The following is a 17190-nucleotide window of genomic DNA, read 5'->3' on the forward strand; positions in this document are numbered from 1 at the left end:
TCTCTCTCTCTCTCTCTCTCTCTCTCTCTCTCTCTCTGTGTGTGTATTTTGTAAGTCATGTGACTTCATTTTGCTCAGTCAGAGCTTGGAGAACCCATTTTGTAGATTGCATTATCTTTGAAGAACCACCCACATTCCCTTGATGTTTAGCAGCTCTGCCTAGAGGGAGGCCCTTTAGTGAAGGGGTGATAGGGGACAACTGTTGGATCAGAGTTGCTTCCTCGGCAATCAAGCCTCTTTGTTGGCAGACGAGTTCAGGAAAGGGACAAGCATTGGCAGGAGCATGTGCAGCAGGAGGAGCAGCCGCGCCCTCGGAAACCCCATGAGGAGGACAGACTGAAGAGGGAGGACAGTGTCAGGAAGAAGGAGGCAGAAGAGAGAGCCAAACCGGAAATGCAAGACAAGCAGAGTCGGCTTTTCCACCCACATCAGGAGCCAGCCAAGCCGGCCGTCCAGGCACCCTGGTCTACCACAGGTATCAGAAGGGGCTGAGGCGCCAGGCCCTGCCACTGTCACCTCCGTATATATGTAAAACAGACAGTCATCTCCCTGAGAGCAATATCTATGCCCAATCACGATTTGCTGGTTTGGGGGAAGCTTCTCACTCTGTAGACCAGGCTGGCCTCAGCCTTAGAAATCTGCCTAGCTCTGCCTCCTGAGTGCTGGGATTAAAGGCGTGCGCCACCATGAGCTAGCTCACTTACATTAATCAATGAGATGTCTGTCTCTGGCTGGATACTGTAGCTCTTTACTACCCAGCTGTGCACAGGTAGCCCCTCTGATAGCCAGGAGCCCTGTCTGCAGGCCTGTTCCAAGTGACATGAACCCTATTTGATATATGTTACAAACGCTGAACTTGACATCTTGGAAAAAAAATCACGTAATTGTTTCTCTAAGTTGATATTTTCCCCCGAAGTTGCTGATCTATGTCAACTGTTTTTTGTGCCTTTTGAAAACTGTCAATCTGGGGTTTTGCACTTTCAATACAACTTGCCTCTTTTAAAAAGGAAGTAAAAGGCTGACCTTAACTAATAAAAGCTATCCCTTAGATAATCTCAGCTGCATACTAAAATGTATTTTCAAAATTCTTAACCACTATGATATACAGAAAGCAACAAATAACTTAACACCATCTCATAAACAATTTGTTTTCTCCCTGAGCACACAGTGGGGTGAGGGAGTGAGGTGCAGTGTTGGTCAGGAAACATCCCTTTCTAAGGTGCTATAGCTGGAGGGAGGACTTGGACTTGGGCATGTAGGGAGTCCAGGGTGACGGAGGAGAGATGAACTAACTGTCTGGGTCTACTGTGGTCTGAAGAGGAGTTTTCAATCCTTTAATCTCAGGGGTCATCGAAGTCCCTGTGCCTCTTCAGTGTAAACTAGGATGGATTTTCACCTCAGTAGGAACCTTTGTATCTCACACAGATCAAGGCTACACAGAGATAACAGTCTACCTCACTGTTTTTCAGATACGTTAGGTGTCAAGTCACGTGCAGCTTGTGTGTAGAACAATCCAGAGGGCTGTAATTACCTGGTAGCTACAGTCCAAGAATGTCCTCTGCCTGAATGCATCTTCAATTTTTTTTCATTTAAATTCTAAATTATTTTCATTAGGGTTTACCCTTGGACTTATTCTTTCCCCAGAAATGCAGAAGCCTCAGTTCAGCGGGTCATAAGGACATTGCATGAAGTCAGTACTTAGGTTTCTGTGATCCTGTTAAGTGCCCCAGAGACCGACCTTTGCCTGTTTATAGGGAAGGTTGTGTTCCTCTTCCTCTTCCCCTGCAAGAATGCTTTCTGGCTATAACCAGATCTGCTGTCATGCATTAGCCACGCCCTGGGTGGGGAGCAGAGCCTGCTGACGACTTACAAATGTGCATTGCTAGAGCCCACGCCAAGAGGCAGAGAAAGGTTCTCTGAGCTGTCTCGCCCACCACGTTCAGTCCTGGCAGCTTGTTTGTGGAATCTACTGATGAACTCCACATGGTCTGAGATGCTTCTGTCAGAGTCTGCTCTCCTCTGGCATTCCATGTGTATTTCAGAAATTCCCTGATTGGGTGGATATATTTCCAGTATAAGGCAGACCATAGCACTAACAGCTGTCCGCCTTGGCATGTGTCAGTGCTTCCTGTAATGTGTCCTTCCTCTTCCCAAACAGAGAAAGGCCCGCTTACCATTTCTGCACAGGAGAGTGTAAAAGTGGTATATTACCGAGCGCTGTACCCCTTTGAATCCAGAAGTCACGACGAGATCACCATCCAGCCAGGAGATATAGTCATGGTAAGAAAGATGGCAGCCAATGTGTGTCAGAGATGGTCCTCTGTCCTCACTTGGCACTTGTGACACAATTAGGAAACCTCCAGCAAGCATGCATATCAAAATGAAAGTTCTCTTGCAAAGGCGTATCTTAATAGCACTTTAAATACAGCGTTCCTACTGCTCCCCTAGCGTGCTTTTAACCTTAAATTGACTGATCGTGTCTAAAGCTAGCACTGGTTACGTACTATGAAGAGTCTTTAAGAAATAGTTATAAATGCAGAATTCCTTCATTCACAGCTGCCCATAAGAACATTTATACCGGGGGCTGGAGAGATGGCTCCGCAGGAAAGAGCACTGACTGCTCTTCCTAAGGTCCTGAGTTCAAATCCCAGCAATCACATGGTGGCTGACAACCATCCTTATTAAGGTCTGATGCCCTGTTCTGTCTAAAGACAGCTACAGTGTACTCACACATAATAAATAAATCTTTAAAAAGAAAGAAAAAGAAGAGCATTTATGCCCTTGAGCCAAAGCAATTGGAGGCTGTCCCTCCAATTGTTTTGTTTTTTAAGTAATGGATTAAATATGAGGAACCTGAATTACTATTTAGAAAATTAACAAACATGTTCAGTTTTGCTTTGTTGCAGTTTATACTCTGTGTAGATTAACAATTTAATATTGTCTTCAAATCGAAACATTATATAAGAACTAGTTTTAAGAAGAGAATAAACTGTGGTTGATCTAATTATTTTCTAAATGACAACTTAAATTTCTTAATTAACTTAGAAGTAACTGAAAGTGAAGGCCTGAGAGACAAATGTGTTTTTCACTCTTGGGTATTAAAGAGTGATCTGTGTTTAATGAGAAACTGTTGCTTTAGTGCAGGCCTCCCATCTCTGCAGCCTGAAGCAGCGCCGACTGCTCTTCCTGGGGTTGCCTAGCTGACCCCTCATTTCATTTGATGAGTAAAGCATAGATGTACTCTAAGGTGCCACGTTTCATTAAACATCTTTTGCCTTGCTTTTAAACCTTTGCTTTCCTGGTGGAGGTTAAAGGGGAATGGGTAAGTGCCCCCTGTCAGGAAGTCCACCTCCCACTCCGTGTCTTGTTCTTTGAATCACTTTAACTGTGTAAGTGAGCAGATCTTTGGATGTTGTGGCAGTGGAAATGTGTACCACAGAGTTGTGCTGAAAAGTGTACCTGGTGAGGTTTGTGTTGCCAGTGTCTGTCTGCTGGGCTCTGCAGAGCCGTCTGAAGATTCTGTCCTTGTCAGGGTTCCATGTAACACCACGAAACATTTGCAACTTTTACAAGAGATCAGAATGATTTCCTGGCTTACAAAGCCTTCCTACTTACTTATGAACTGACACAAGGTCTCATGTAGCTTAGGCTAGCCTCAGGCTCACTATGTAGCCCAGGCTGGCCTTAAACTCTCAGCTGTCCTACCCCCACACCTAAGACGCATGAGCGTGAGAGCGGTGAAGCCCGATAGACTTGCTGTGGCTCTCTTGTCATGGCAAAACCCAGGCTCACTCACTCTTGTCAACACTGTGACCATCAGCTCCCAGACTCCTCAGAACTTGTTTGAAAACAGCAAGCTTACACTTTAGTCACCACGTTTCCCCTTGGGATATAGGGAGTCTTGGTAGGGGTGGAGGAGCCTTACAAATTCTTGGCTTTTAGAATCTCTTTGCTTTTAAACCAGTTTGCTCCCAAACTGGTTTTTCATTGTTAACCATTTAATGTACCTTCTTGTGTGTCGCCATATTCTGAATGTTTGATTATACAAAGAAATAGAAGATGGTGTCTGCCATTCAGATATCTAGATCCTTTTTGGAAAGGGCATGAGAAACAGATGAACCCAGGCTGTGGTGAAGTTGCCCATGACTGTCCAATAACCTAGGAACTTAAAGAGGAAAGAAATCTGTGAAGTGATGTGGGATCTTCTGACTGAGGCTGCCTAGCTCATCATCTCCATGTCTGAGGCTTAGAGCTTAGCAATAAATGGCCGCTCTTCTGATGTGGAGGTGGCCATCCCCGGTGGATGGAGTTTGACTCTGCCATACATTGTCTAAGCAATTGGATGAACAATGAGAGAGACTTCAATCACTGCCATTTTTGTTCAGCTTTAGGTGAGGACCACACAGCAGCTGGCCATCTGAATGCTGGTGCCAGGCAGCATTGGGTGTGTGAGAATTACTCAGGGAGTCCCAAAAAGTAACTGGTGGCTAGGCAGCTTAGAAAAGGAGCGTGCCATGCAAGCCTGACCCTCGCTGTCTGATTCCTGTAATCACAGGAAGTTGGAAGGAGAAAATCAGTTCCCCAAAGCTGTTCTGCAGCTTCCACATGCTCCCTGCCACCGCCACCGCTGTGGACCAGCTCCACCACCGGGGACCACCCCCACATACCACGCACTCTTACGTACATAAAGCTCACTTGCTTGCTCTGTCTGTTCTTTCTTCCATCTATGCCTTGCTTAGGCCATAGACATTCAGGGTATTTTCAATTCAGATACACAGTTCAGAATTCTCTGTAGCTGGGTGGTGGTGGTGCACAGCTTTAATCCCAGCACTTGGGAGGCAGAGGCAGGTAGATTTCTGAGTTCAAGGCCAGCCTGGTCTACAAAGTAAGTTTCAGGACAGCCAGGGCTGAAAAAACAAAATCTCGAAAAAAACAAAAAGCAAAAAAACAACAAAAAAAGAATTCTCTGTAGGCCTTTCATTAGGGAATGTAGCCCCACCCCTTTGTCCTGTTAGAGCTTCCCTGAAATGTTCTAGGAAACAGTTCCAAGTCCCAGGGCTTCTTTCACAGTTACCAGCTACCTAGTCATTTGTCTGAAAGCTGTCCTGTAAGTGCTGCCCTTACCCTGCCTCCTCCTCTGCAGCACTGGGGTCACAGGCCTGTGCCACCACTCCTGGCTTTTATGTGGGCTTTAGGAACCCAAACTCAGGTCCTCATGCCTGTGTGGCATTCTCTTTCTATTTGTGGAGACAAAAAAACTACAGACTTCCAGGACAGCCAGGGCTACACGGAGAAACCCTATCTTGGAAAACAAACAAAATAACAGAGAGCCCAAGTTCAGTTTCCAGCGTTTACATGGCAGCTCACGCCTGTCTGTAAGTCCAGTTCCAGGGCTTCTGACACTCTCACACATGCCAGCAAAACACCAAGGAACATACATGCATACATACATACATACATACATACATACATACATACAGTAGTTAAAACCTTTTCGTCCACCTTCTTTAGGCTCCTACAGCCTTACCCTCCGAGCTCAGTGTGTTTCCTAGTTGGTGTGCGTGTCACTGCCCGTGAGAGCCTGGTGTGCACACTTGACATAAGGGTTTAGGGAACCAGTCTCATACATTCGTGTGTTATCTGCAGCCTCTCATATGCTACCTCGGCAGGCTTGCTTAGTTACACTAGAGGGAAAATCCCTGTCCTCTAGACCCCTGCCTTAGAGAAGACAAGCAGGCAAAATGTCCATGCACAGAATGTAAAAGTCGTCATAAAAATCAAGCCATAGAGGGCGAGAGCTGCGTGTCCTCCTGCATGTGTGGGTCCTGCCTGGAGCCTTCAGCTCTGCCTGTTCCGTCTGTGGCAGTTGTAGAACCCAGGAAACAGTGGGGTCGCTGGGGTAGCAATGCCTTGAGGGAGGGAGGGAGGGAGGGAGGGAGGGAGGGAGGGAGGCTAGCAGGGCGTAAGTGATATGAAAGTACGGTAGGGGGCGCGAGGGAGTGATGGCGGTGAAAGGTTGTCAGGGCTGGGGCGTTGGGTGGGAAAGGCGAGGGGTCAGCATGATGGGAATCACCAGACGAAAGCTGCATGGAAATCTGCCAGTTATTGTAGGTCGATTGAGGAAAGTTAAGGACTTGGAGGCACTGCTCAGTAGTTAAGAGCACTCCCTACTCTTCCAGAAGACCCGAATTCAGTTGTAAAGAGGCAATTCTTACCACCTGTAACTGATCTGATACCATCTCCTAGCCTCCAAGGAGTGCATGCATGCCTGTACTCACGTAGACACACACAATTTTTTAAGTTTAAAAAAATAAGCCAGGCAGCTGTGGCGCACACCTTTAATCCTAGCATTCGGGAGGCAGAGACAGGCGGCTTTCTAGGCCAGCCTGGTCTACAGAGTGAGTTCCAGGACAGCCAGGGCTACACAGAGAAACCCTGTCTTGGGAAAAATAAATAAATAAGAGTTTGAAGAGATGGCTGGATAATGTACCCCAGGGTAGGAGAGGGTGAAGAACCAGAGTCCCACAGTCTGCCTTCAAATCATACCCGCAAGCCTAAAGCTCTCTCACTGTGTTCCATCTCCTAAAGGCTCTTCCACCCCTCAGTAATGTCACCTTGATGAAGAAGACAATAGATAGTGCATTGGAATGCCAGGAATGTCATTCGAGGTCATTAAAGACCCAAATGTGCACCTCCCCAGGAACCAAGTTGGAAATTTAAGAAAAGCCACAGCTCCCTAGTGAAATGGTGGTCAGTGCACATATACCTGTTAGAACCCAAGCTTTAACCAAACTGTTTTCAATCTGAACTGATCGCTCTGCACATCTGGCTTTCAAACCCAGCAGGCACTCAGTGTGTAGTTAGTACTGTTTTGTAAACCAGCTCTGAGCCAGTCCCAGAAATGTGAACAGAATCTAGGGTCTGGGCTTCAATTCCATGATGTTCTATCAGAATTACTCCCAGAGAAACTGGGATTGATGGGACAGACCTAGTTAGATAATCAAACTAAGACTAAGCTTGTTCATTAAAAAGTCTGAGAATCCCTCTTAAAAGCCACAGTGGGTGAGCGTGCTCTGTGTGAAAGCCTGTCATAGCTGGCCTGCCGTGTTATAGAGTGCGCTTAACCTACTCAGCCTGTCATATGCTTACATTTTTTCCGAAATTAGATTGGCATTTTTGGCAAAGTTTTCCAAGCACAAGAAGAAACGTCCCCTTTTCATGTCGACCCTCTCTTTTCCAAGTGGTTAAGAATGAAGTCCTGCTGCCTGCTGTGAGCCTTAATCATAGTCGTTAAAGTGAGCTCTGACCTCATAAGACTAAGTTCACATTCCTGAGACCATGTCGGGCCGTTGCTGAGGGCAGTAAGTTTCCTCAGCTAAGAGTGAAGCCCATGATGATCTCATCGTTGCCTTGGAGATGGGAGCTCTTGTTGGAGACGCTGGATCTGAGCTCAGGGTCCCTCCTCTAGCTCTTGAGGCTACTTGGAGGTGCACTGTGACTTCTGTCCCTGCTGCTTGCAGACTGGCTGGGGTGGGGCTAGACCTTTCCTTGAGATGTGTGGTCAGACATTGCTTCGAGATTTCTGATCTGGTTCCTTATGTCTGCCCAAAGTCTCATCGGCCAGGCAAAGAGATGACAGTAGATCCTAGGTCGTGGTCATATCAAGCAGTTGGCATTTGTAGCAGTAAATGTTCCAGAAAGGCAGTAATCAGATACTAAATGGGTTCCTACAGGAGATGACACTGGTGAGATTAACCAGAAGTGGCAGGCATCTAGAGCAGAGAACCAAAGCTTGTTTAGAATGAACTAGGTTGAAATGAGGTACCAGAACCAAAGTCTAGATGTGAGAACACCGTATTAGTCAGAGTTGGGTTTTTATAAAATCGTGGTTTTAAACATTTTTTTGTGCCCGGCAGAGTTACAAAGATTTATCAGAAGCCAGGAGTGGTGATGCACATCTTTAATCCCAGCATTTGGGANGCAGTGGCAGGCAGATCTCTGAGTTCCATGGTAGGCTGGTCTACAGAGGGAGTTCCAGGACAGCCAGGGCTACACAGAGACCCTGTCTCAAAACAAAACAACAGCAAAGATGTATCCATACAAAGACAGGCATATTATAGACAAAGAAACTGAGGCATCCAGAAGTTAAACTTGCCCAGCTTGTACAGTTACAGCTACAGACCCTGCATTAAATTCGAGGCACTCTACGCGCAGAGCCCTGCTTTTCATCAGACTCAGCAGCGCTTTGTGTTTGATAGACACTCCTGACTCGCTCCCACCTGACTGCTTTAGTTCTAAGGTGGAGGTCGAGAGCCTGGCCACCGAGCCTACTCAGTGCTGCCTGGCCACGAACCTACTCAGTGCTGCTGTGCTTAGGTAGATGAGGCAGCCATTTCCAGTGCCCAGCGTTGCATGTGGTGTGACGCCATCAGTCAGCATGAACCAGGAGGACAGAGCAGCACCAAAGTAAACCCCAGCCAGCGCTGCCTGGAGAGGGGAGACGCAGGCAGCGGCCGCAGTTGGCTAGGAGCGCGCTCGCACCAGTGTGAGTGTCAGTAACAGTGACCAAACTGAAACGCAACACCAGTGCCCTTGGAAATACCGCATGTGACCCGAGGGCCTCCTTTCCTGTCCTCAGCCTTAAGTTACTTTTAGAGAGATGGCTCAGCAGTTAGGAGCACCCGTGCCCTTAGTAGACACAGGTCTGGTTCAAGTTGTCTGTTGAGACCTGCCCCGCTCCTGTGGTTGTTTGAAAAGTCAGTGAAGTGTCAGCTGGCCTCAGCTCCAGGTCAGCGTGTGCAGGCGTAAGAATAGGACTCACTGGACTCTGGTATTGGAGCCAGCTTTCTGACTGAGCAAGCTCTGTCCTCCAGAGCCATCTCCCGGTGCTCATAAGCCAGGGAGGTCACTGTAGGGACCATTTTGATGCATCCTTTGGGGCACTAGATGCACTTGGCATAGCAGATGGCCCCTCTGAACATTTTCAACAGAAGGCGCTATTCTTTGTGGAATGTTGTGGATTTTAAAATTATAGCCTCAGAGAGAATTAATTAAAGTAGTGATAGCTCTGAATATGCCGAGTGTTCATCTCATGTCCTATCTGTGGAGCTCTTAAATGGCTGCTGTTTTGTTTTTATCCTCCTTGTCTCTATACTGAATAAATGCTTAGTTAGTGACGGCTTTAGAATGCTTTTTGTTGGTTGCACTCCTTGCTTGAAATAATAAAAACCAAGTCAAATTATCTTTACTAATTGCATGACCTCCTGAGTAATGAAACCTGTCAGATGGGTTCACAGTTGAGAATCTCAGACGCTGTGAGGTAGATGCCTGAGGACCTGAGGTGAGGCGCTTTGTCTCACCTCTCATTAGGAGCTCAGGAGAAGAGAGTCAGAGTAGGAACGTGCTTGCCGCTTCATGGGCACTGAGACTACGACGGGAACTGTCCGTGCCATGTGTCAGTCAGGGGCAGAGGCTGTGGCTTTGCCGTGGGTGATTGGTGTGTTCAGCGGTTAGTTGTTTCCATTTAAATGAAACATTGTGACTTCCCACAGGTGGATGAAAGCCAGACTGGAGAGCCAGGATGGCTTGGAGGAGAGCTGAAAGGGAAGACGGGATGGTTCCCTGCAAACTATGCAGAGAAGATTCCAGAAAATGAGGTTCCCACTCCAGCCAAACCAGTGACCGATCTGACATCTGCCCCTGCCCCCAAACTGGCTCTGCGTGAGACCCCTGCTCCATTGCCAGTAACCTCTTCTGAGCCCTCCACAACCCCCAACAACTGGGCAGACTTCAGTTCCACGTATGTGTTAATATACTGTCTTTGGCAGTTTGTCAGAGTCTTGAGTTGTTCCTCTTTGAAAGGGTGTGTGTTCATGGCCCTTCCTCTGGCTGGCCTAGTGACAACAGGGTTATTGGCTTCTCAACTAGATTTAGTAATACCATTGCCAAACAGATTTACCAGGGTGCAAAGTGAAGTCAGCTACAGTTGTTCCATCATTATCTGTATTTTTCATTTGGGAGAAGAAATGGAGAAATACAACTTCCTAATAATCTGTGTTGACAATCATGTCCGTCAGCAAAAATTTCAGTAATTTCCTGCAGACTAGGAAATGATGCTATTATGTTAGCCAGGAACTAAAATTGCAACCAGTCATGTGTTTCTGAATAAGACAGAAAGCTGTTTCTACAGAAGGTTTCTGCTGAGCAAGTGTATAATGTAGAGAAGTGTACCTACCCTTGCCCACTCTGAGGGTCTCTGTCCTTGGTCATCAGGAAATGGCATTCACCAAACAGCATGTAAGCAGAGGTTTCATTGATGGGCGAAGCCACTGTAGTGGCAAGAAAGTGTTAGTGAACTCCAGAAGACCAGTCAGAAGTCAGTGTGATGCAGTCACACCTGGACCTTAAGTCCAGCTAGCTCAGGCTCAGCCCACTGCTGACAAGTAGGGCAGCTTTGGTGGAGAGGAACCCAGAACATCTGTGGGGCAAGGTTTTATAGAAAGCAGCAAGCAGCGGGAAGGTGTGTGTGTGTGTTTCTAGCCTGGCAAGCACCCAGTTGAGAGGTGCTATGGCCTTTAGCATACTTGGCTAGTGCTGGAGTCAAATCATAAACTTAACTTGTGCTTCCCTCTGCATTGGTGGTTGTGAGGCAGAGGCAGACTTGCAACCTAGGGGTGCAGATTTGTTGAGGAAATAACCTGAAAACACTGGATTTGATGGGAGAGTTTAACCTGGAGGCGCAAGTCTTGTTGGGGTGAGTCTAGAAACTGGAGCTCGGATTTTGTTGGGGGGTGACTTGGAAACTAATGCTAGGTTAGTTTATCTGAGTTCAAACTTAGGTCAAGTTCTCTAAAATGGAGTCTGAACTTAAAAGCTTTGGTCTCTTACCACCGCCTAGACTTCCATTTGTAGGTCCAGGACCTGCATGTGCAGCTGCCCAAATAGATGCTGATCTTGTGGGCAGTGAGTGTATGAGTGGGAAGGGTTTTCTTTTTTTTCAAGTTGAATAAATAATCTTTCAGAAACAATCATGGAAGGCAAGGAGTCCAGTCATGTTTTCTGAGAGAGATCAGCTGGAGCAAGCTGAGGGAGGAGGAGAGTAACGCCCGAGGAAGGAGGACGTGGCGGGAAGGGAGGGCTGGAGGAATCACAAGATGCTCTCAGTGCACTTTGAGACTGAGGTGGAGGGTGCCCTGTGGAGGGAGCCTGCTTCAGAGACAGCTTGCCAGGCCTGAGCTCCGGTCGCACGACCCCTACTTGCCTTGGTCTTTGCTTACAAAGCTCTTGACATTCTAAAAAGAGGTTCCAGTTACAGAGCGGGCACTGTGCTTGTTTGCTGAGATGGAGTCTCCTATAGCTCAGACTAACTTCGGAGTCATCACATGATCTTGCTACAATTACAGGTGTGCACTGCCACACCTACCATGCCTGTCGCTGAAGGCAGAGTCTGGGCTTTGTGCATGGGGCTAGGCTCCAGCCCCAGGCCTGACGCCATGTCTGGGCTGGTCTTGTTTCCTCTGTGAAGCAGGCCACCTTCTTTGTGTGGCTGTGGGTGTCCTGCGATGCTCGACACTAAGAAGTGCTTACTGCTTAAGGCGGGTGCTTTTCCTTCCAGGTGGCCCAGCAGCTCAAATGAGAAGCCAGAAACAGACAACTGGGATACATGGGCGGCTCAGCCTTCTCTGACTGTACCTAGTGCTGGCCAATTACGGCAGAGATCAGCCTTTACACCAGCCACAGCCACTGGTTCCTCCCCATCTCCCGTCCTGGGCCAGGTAGGGGCAGCTAGTGAAGACTGAGTGTGATCTGCACCTAATGTTCACACCATTGTTGACAATGTCACTTACAAGCAGTCTCCTCCTACGAGGCTGGGTCGGCTGGCTGAACCTAGTTCAAAAAGTTGAGACTTATTATAAACGTCCCAGAGTTCAGAGGGCTTAAACTCTCCTGCCTGTGTGTGTCTGAATAGCTTCATTGAAAAAGTGTCATCAAAGCTGCAATGTTGATAGATTAAAAAGGTATGAAAACTGCCACGGGGAGAGCCAGGAAGTGTGTCAAGAATCCTGGGACAGCCCATTTGGCTACCCCATCAGTGTGTACTGGAAAAGGCAGGCTGATTTCAGGCTAACGGGGAGCCCTGCTGAGGGACAGTGTTTGGAAACACCACGTTTGTTATTGTGAACATTTCTCCTTTAGTTCATGGAATGATAATAAAGGAATAAAATCAATCAATCAAACAAACATGCCCGTCCTGGAGGCCCCAGGAGATTGCGGAGAGTTTCTGTTCTGAAAATGCTTAGTTAGAGGAGCTCCCAGGCATGTAGGGAAGTGGCCGGCAGGAAGATAGGAGCTGCTGAGCAGTAGTGCTCCCGAGGATGCTCAGTGTGGAAACCTAGACCCTGCTGAGTCCCTGTGTTCAAGCCTTGGAAGAGGGGAAGCAGAGTAGGCCCGAGCCCTCGGATCAGAGGCTCACGTGAGACAGCAGGAGCCCAGGAGCACACAGTGAGGGCGTGTGGGAGGATACCTGAGCAGCAGTGCCTCTCCTCTGCCTGATTCAACACGTAAGCACAGTGACCGGGGAGGCACTGTACGCGAGGCACCAGAAGCATGGGGACAAGAGTGGGTTCCAGAGCCTGGGGGAGCGTGAGGTGGTCATGTCACCCTGACCTGCTTAGGGCAAAGAGACCCCTGTGGGTAAGGAGGATGCTTCCCTTGGTGACTTGAAGGGGTTGGGGGTGAAGTCAGTCCAGATGGCAGTGAGGTAAGAGATAGCTGAGCCCTGAGAGGCCTGCTGGTTTGCTAAGGCAGAAGAACAGGCACAGAGTGACAAAGTGACCGTCAGTCTCTCTGGATGATGAGCAGGCCTGCAGGCCCTTGGTAGTAGAGAGGCTTAGGAACTGACTGGAGAGCAGAGAGTGTCCCCTAATAAACTGAACTCAGCAGTCTCTAGCAATACTACCCACTGGAGACCAGAGATCGTGGGACTATAACCTCCTGACTGTTAGTCACAGCAAAGGCTGTGCGCAGTCTTTACTGAACATTACAGCATCTTCAGAAGAGTGCCAGCTCTTTGGTAGACATGGAAACTGAAAAATCTCTCAGTTGCTTAAGTGTCATGAAATTAGCAGGTGGGGAGCCTGGGATTTACCCCCAGTGTTCTCTTGTCTGACTTCCGGGCTGTTGCAGAAACCCAGCACTGAGAAAGAAAAGGTGTTGGAGGCATCCCGAAAGTCTGTAGAGACACAGAGCAAATCGCTTCCCTCTCATTCTGGCCTGGAAGTCCCTGAATTAGTTGAAAAGGTTAGACAAGGCATACACGCTGCAGACGGGGCAAGGGGTGGACAGAGAATAGCGATGCTGGGCTAAAATGGGGGAGTCTGTGTTATAGGCATAAGGAGGTCAGGGTCTGTGCAGAGCAAGGGTCAGGGGTCATGAGCACACTCGTGGGAGCTACTGACCAGTTATGTTCTGGCAAGTGCAGGACCAACTGTCCTTGGGCATTAACTCTTGTTCTTTATCCATTTATGGATAAGTGGGACTTGGTTTGTTTATTTCTTTAAGTCATTGTAATGATCTGAAACAGATAATAAGTGCCTCGCCTGCCTTTGCAGCCTTGTCTCCTGCTCCACCCCTCCATGAGCCGAGGCTGCCCACAGCCCCGGAGCCTGCTCTTCCTCCTGGACCTCGTGCTGTGCACTCAGCGTGCCACCTCGGGGCCTTTGCCTGTGCTGTGCCTTTGGCCTGGAGCGCCCTTCTGCCGCCCTAGCTCTCAAAATCTTTCAAGGCCCAGCTCAAGTTCCTCTTCCCCTGTGAAACTGTCCCTGGTGCCCGGAGGCAGGGGTTGGCCTTTTCTCTCTGATCCTGCAGGGAAGCAGAACTTTTATATAGTGTGTTTCACTCCACCAGATGATACACATGGCTGTTTCTATTTGTTCCTTGCACACTAAGTTCCTTACTAGAGAATATTTCTATAGCACTTCAAGGTTAATAAAATGTTTTATCCAAACTATGTGGAGAGAGCAGAAATGATGTTTTCTTCATTCTTATAATCCCACAGTATCTGGATTTATGAGAAATAAAAAGCACAGTTCAGTTCATGCCCTATTTGCACGTGTCCGTACAAACTGAAATGCAGTCGACTCCTAAACTGTCTGAGCCATGACACTGAAATACAAAAGACTTAGAGCAAGTGTGGCTGCGGCAGTGCAGCCTGACAGGGCTCTGGGAGTGGCCACAGGTTTTTGTCTCCACTTTTGAAATGAGCAATTGCTGAGAAGCCACGAGGTGTCTAGCACTCCTGGGCTGGGGCAACATCCTCTGTAGCTGTGTGTGTGTGTGTGTGTGTGTGCGCGCGCGCGCGTGCACGCGCATGCACACTTGGTGCTCACAGTGTTGGTTGGTAGCAAGCTGTGGTGTAATCACGGATCCTTTATGTCGTTCCACACAAGGGTGAAAAGGTGGAAGGGCTACAAGCGCAAGCCCTGTATCCCTGGAGAGCCAAAAAAGACAACCACTTAAATTTTAACAAAAGTGACGTCATCACCGTTCTGGAACAGCAAGACATGTGGTGGTTTGGAGAAGTCCAAGGTCAGAAGGGTTGGTTCCCCAAGTCTTACGTGAAACTCATTTCAGGGCCCGTAAGGAAACCCACAAGGTATTTTTATTTACCTGCTTCTCTTTGATGAAAATAGTATAGAGATTATTGATTGTGCTAACTAAGGTTCATGCAAGGGCTTCAGGCTGACTTCTGAAAACTAGACTGTATGTATGAAATGCAGAAAGGGAGCTTACTCTCGTGAGCTGTGCCTCCCTGGCAGGGAAGCCTTCAATCATGTTCTGCACTTGGCTTGTAGAAGACTCGCTGAACTTTGAGAGTTTTGATTCTTTATGCCCAGTATGGTACCAAAAATACATACAAATACTTATGATCAAGGCCTTTGGGAAAGTAATGGATGGATTTGGAATAATAAACGAATGGCTTTCTTCATTAGTGTCTGCATATAACAGAGAACCCATAAGGTTGTTATTGCTAACTCTAACATTTAAAGATGACCAGAACCAGCTGGGGGCTGTGAGAGGTTACTGCTAGTGAACACACCCCCATGGTTGCTTCACAGCCAGGGGCTGTGAGAGGTTACTGCTAGTGGACATACCCCTATGGTGGCTTCACAGCCCGGGGCTGTGAGAGGTTGCAGCTAGTGGACATACCCCTGTGGTTGCTTCTAGTCAGTGCTGAGTAGACTGGCACTGAGCTTGTGGGTCCAGCATAGCAAGTAGGAGAGACCCCAGCCTGGGCCTGGTGGCGGCTAGCACCCTCCTGTGTTCTAAACCCGCTGCAGCTGTGCACACATAGCTTTCAGAGAAGGCATTTTCAGATGTGAACTAAAACATTCTTCTTCCCTCCTCACAGCATCGATACTGGCCCTACTGAAAGTCCTGCTAGTCTAAAGAGAGTGGCTTCCCCGGCTGCCAAGCCAGCCATTCCCGGAGAAGGTAAGGACCTGGGTGTGTGGCCTCCTTAGAAGGCTGGGGGCATTCAGTGCGGACTGTAAATGTTCCGAATGACTGCATTCACTTTAAATAGGCTGCTCATTTCCCTTCAGCCTCCCGAACACTGAGAGATTGAGCAAACTGCTTTCTGAAGTCCTGTCAAATAGTGCTAGAGGTGTTGATCATCCCAAACTAGACTCTGATTATATCTGACATTGAGAGAAGCCCACTGCATTCCCTAAGGAGATTGCTTCTCTGCCCTCTGTGTGGATAACCAGGCCACATTATGCCCGAAACACTCATTTTCAGTATTACACAAATAGTTAATTCCTTTTTTCCTCTGATCTTCATTATATGGCATAATCCTAGATATTATACACCAGGCTATGAAGGGAGGTATTGTTTAAGTTTTGAAAATGAATCATACCGACATGATTGGGCCTCACTGGTCTTTTGCATGGTCACATGGTAGGTGCCAGCCGACCGGTGCCACTTGAGTTAAGCACCCATGCAGCCTCTGCTTCCGGGTGTTGGTGGGCGTGGTGACCTCCTCACAGGTGTCTGCAGTTGCTATGTGATGACAGGGTGTGCCCAGTGCACTGTGTTATGTTCCTTAGAGACCTTGCCAATGGAGAACAGAATTCTTGGAACTATTACTTCAGTGGAGGCAACAGAAATTAGGCTAGTTCAGACTCCCAGGAACAGAGTTCCATTCTCAAGAAGATGATTTAAAGTAATTATTGTTAAAGCATAGTTATCATCACCACAAAAAAAAAAGATTCCAACCTTTTCCACATAACTATTATTATTTATTTTTATATGAATATATGTATTTATTATTATATGAACTCTTATAATAGTCACCTTTACATATTCATATTTTCTTAATAATTATTTTAGCACTACTAGGACAAGTCAACTCTTTAGATATAACATGCCTTCAGCCTAATTAAAAGCAAATTTTACCTCTTCCCCAAACAGCAATTGCAAAAAATGTGAGTGTACTATATGTAATAAGGTCTCACTAGTAAGGGAGAATTCATATTCTGGCCTTCTCATAGTAATTACATGAGAGTAAGTAATTGCCTCAACTTTCTCATCTGTGAAGTGGGCATAATAACCACCCATTGAGGGAGAAGTTATTATAGGGATTATGAGAAAACGTTTGAAGCTTTTAGAACGAAAGCCAGTCAGTGTCCAACTTCCTCCCTTTTCCTTATTTCCTTGCTTCCTGGTGGATCCTCTTAGAGCAGTGAGCATTTCATCAGACGGCAGTGTGGAAAAACATGGACAGAGGCTGTAACCCTTGAGGTCTTAACAAACAGGTCCCAGCCAACCCACCCTTACTCTGAGAGCCAAGCAGCAGAACAGAGGCGGGTTCCCCTCGTCAGTGGCTGGCTGCTTTGAAATGATTTAGGCAGAAGAAACCCCAGAAAGACTGCTGGCCTCGCGGGGGGGGGGGGGGGAAGCTGGTAGGAGGATGCTGGCATCAGAAATCCCGAGAAAGGCTATTTACAGATTCATGGGCCTTTTATTAATAATACATGAAACATCATCTCATTTAAACTGTAAACTGGATTTAAGCAGATTCAGATAGCTCTAAGTAATGGCTCGGGACCGACCTGTGCCCCTCTCTTAAATGTCTCCTGCAAGCAAGCCTGCTGGGAGCCTGAAGGCCCTCCTGGAGTCTGGCCTTGTGCA

The 17190-nt window shown here is 47.5% G+C and overlaps 1 protein-coding gene across 6 annotated transcripts in view; it reads left to right on the plus strand.

Annotated features, from left to right (window-relative positions):
- Positions 1 to 17190, plus strand: part of Itsn1 (intersectin 1) — a 184505-nt gene that overhangs the window by 108114 nt on the left and 59201 nt on the right. For 4 of the 6 annotated variants that reach the window (XM_029544799.1, XM_029544802.1, XM_029544801.1 and 1 more), the window contains exons 18-24: positions 249 to 475; positions 2159 to 2280; positions 3308 to 3322; positions 9552 to 9799; positions 11615 to 11774; positions 14448 to 14653; positions 15410 to 15492. In XM_029544799.1, coding sequence (XP_029400659.1) covers positions 249 to 475; positions 2159 to 2280; positions 3308 to 3322; positions 9552 to 9799; positions 11615 to 11774; positions 14448 to 14653; positions 15410 to 15492 — 1061 coding nt within the window. The remainder of the gene's footprint in view (positions 1 to 248; positions 476 to 2158; positions 2281 to 3307; positions 3323 to 9551; positions 9800 to 11614; positions 11775 to 14447; positions 14654 to 15409; positions 15493 to 17190) is intronic. The other 2 variants (XM_021209493.2, XM_021209494.1) reach the window with 1 other exon arrangement.

This window comes from Mus pahari, chromosome 12, assembly GCF_900095145.1.
Source record: "Mus pahari chromosome 12, PAHARI_EIJ_v1.1, whole genome shotgun sequence".
In the NCBI taxonomy this organism is placed as follows: Eukaryota; Metazoa; Chordata; class Mammalia; order Rodentia; family Muridae; genus Mus; species Mus pahari.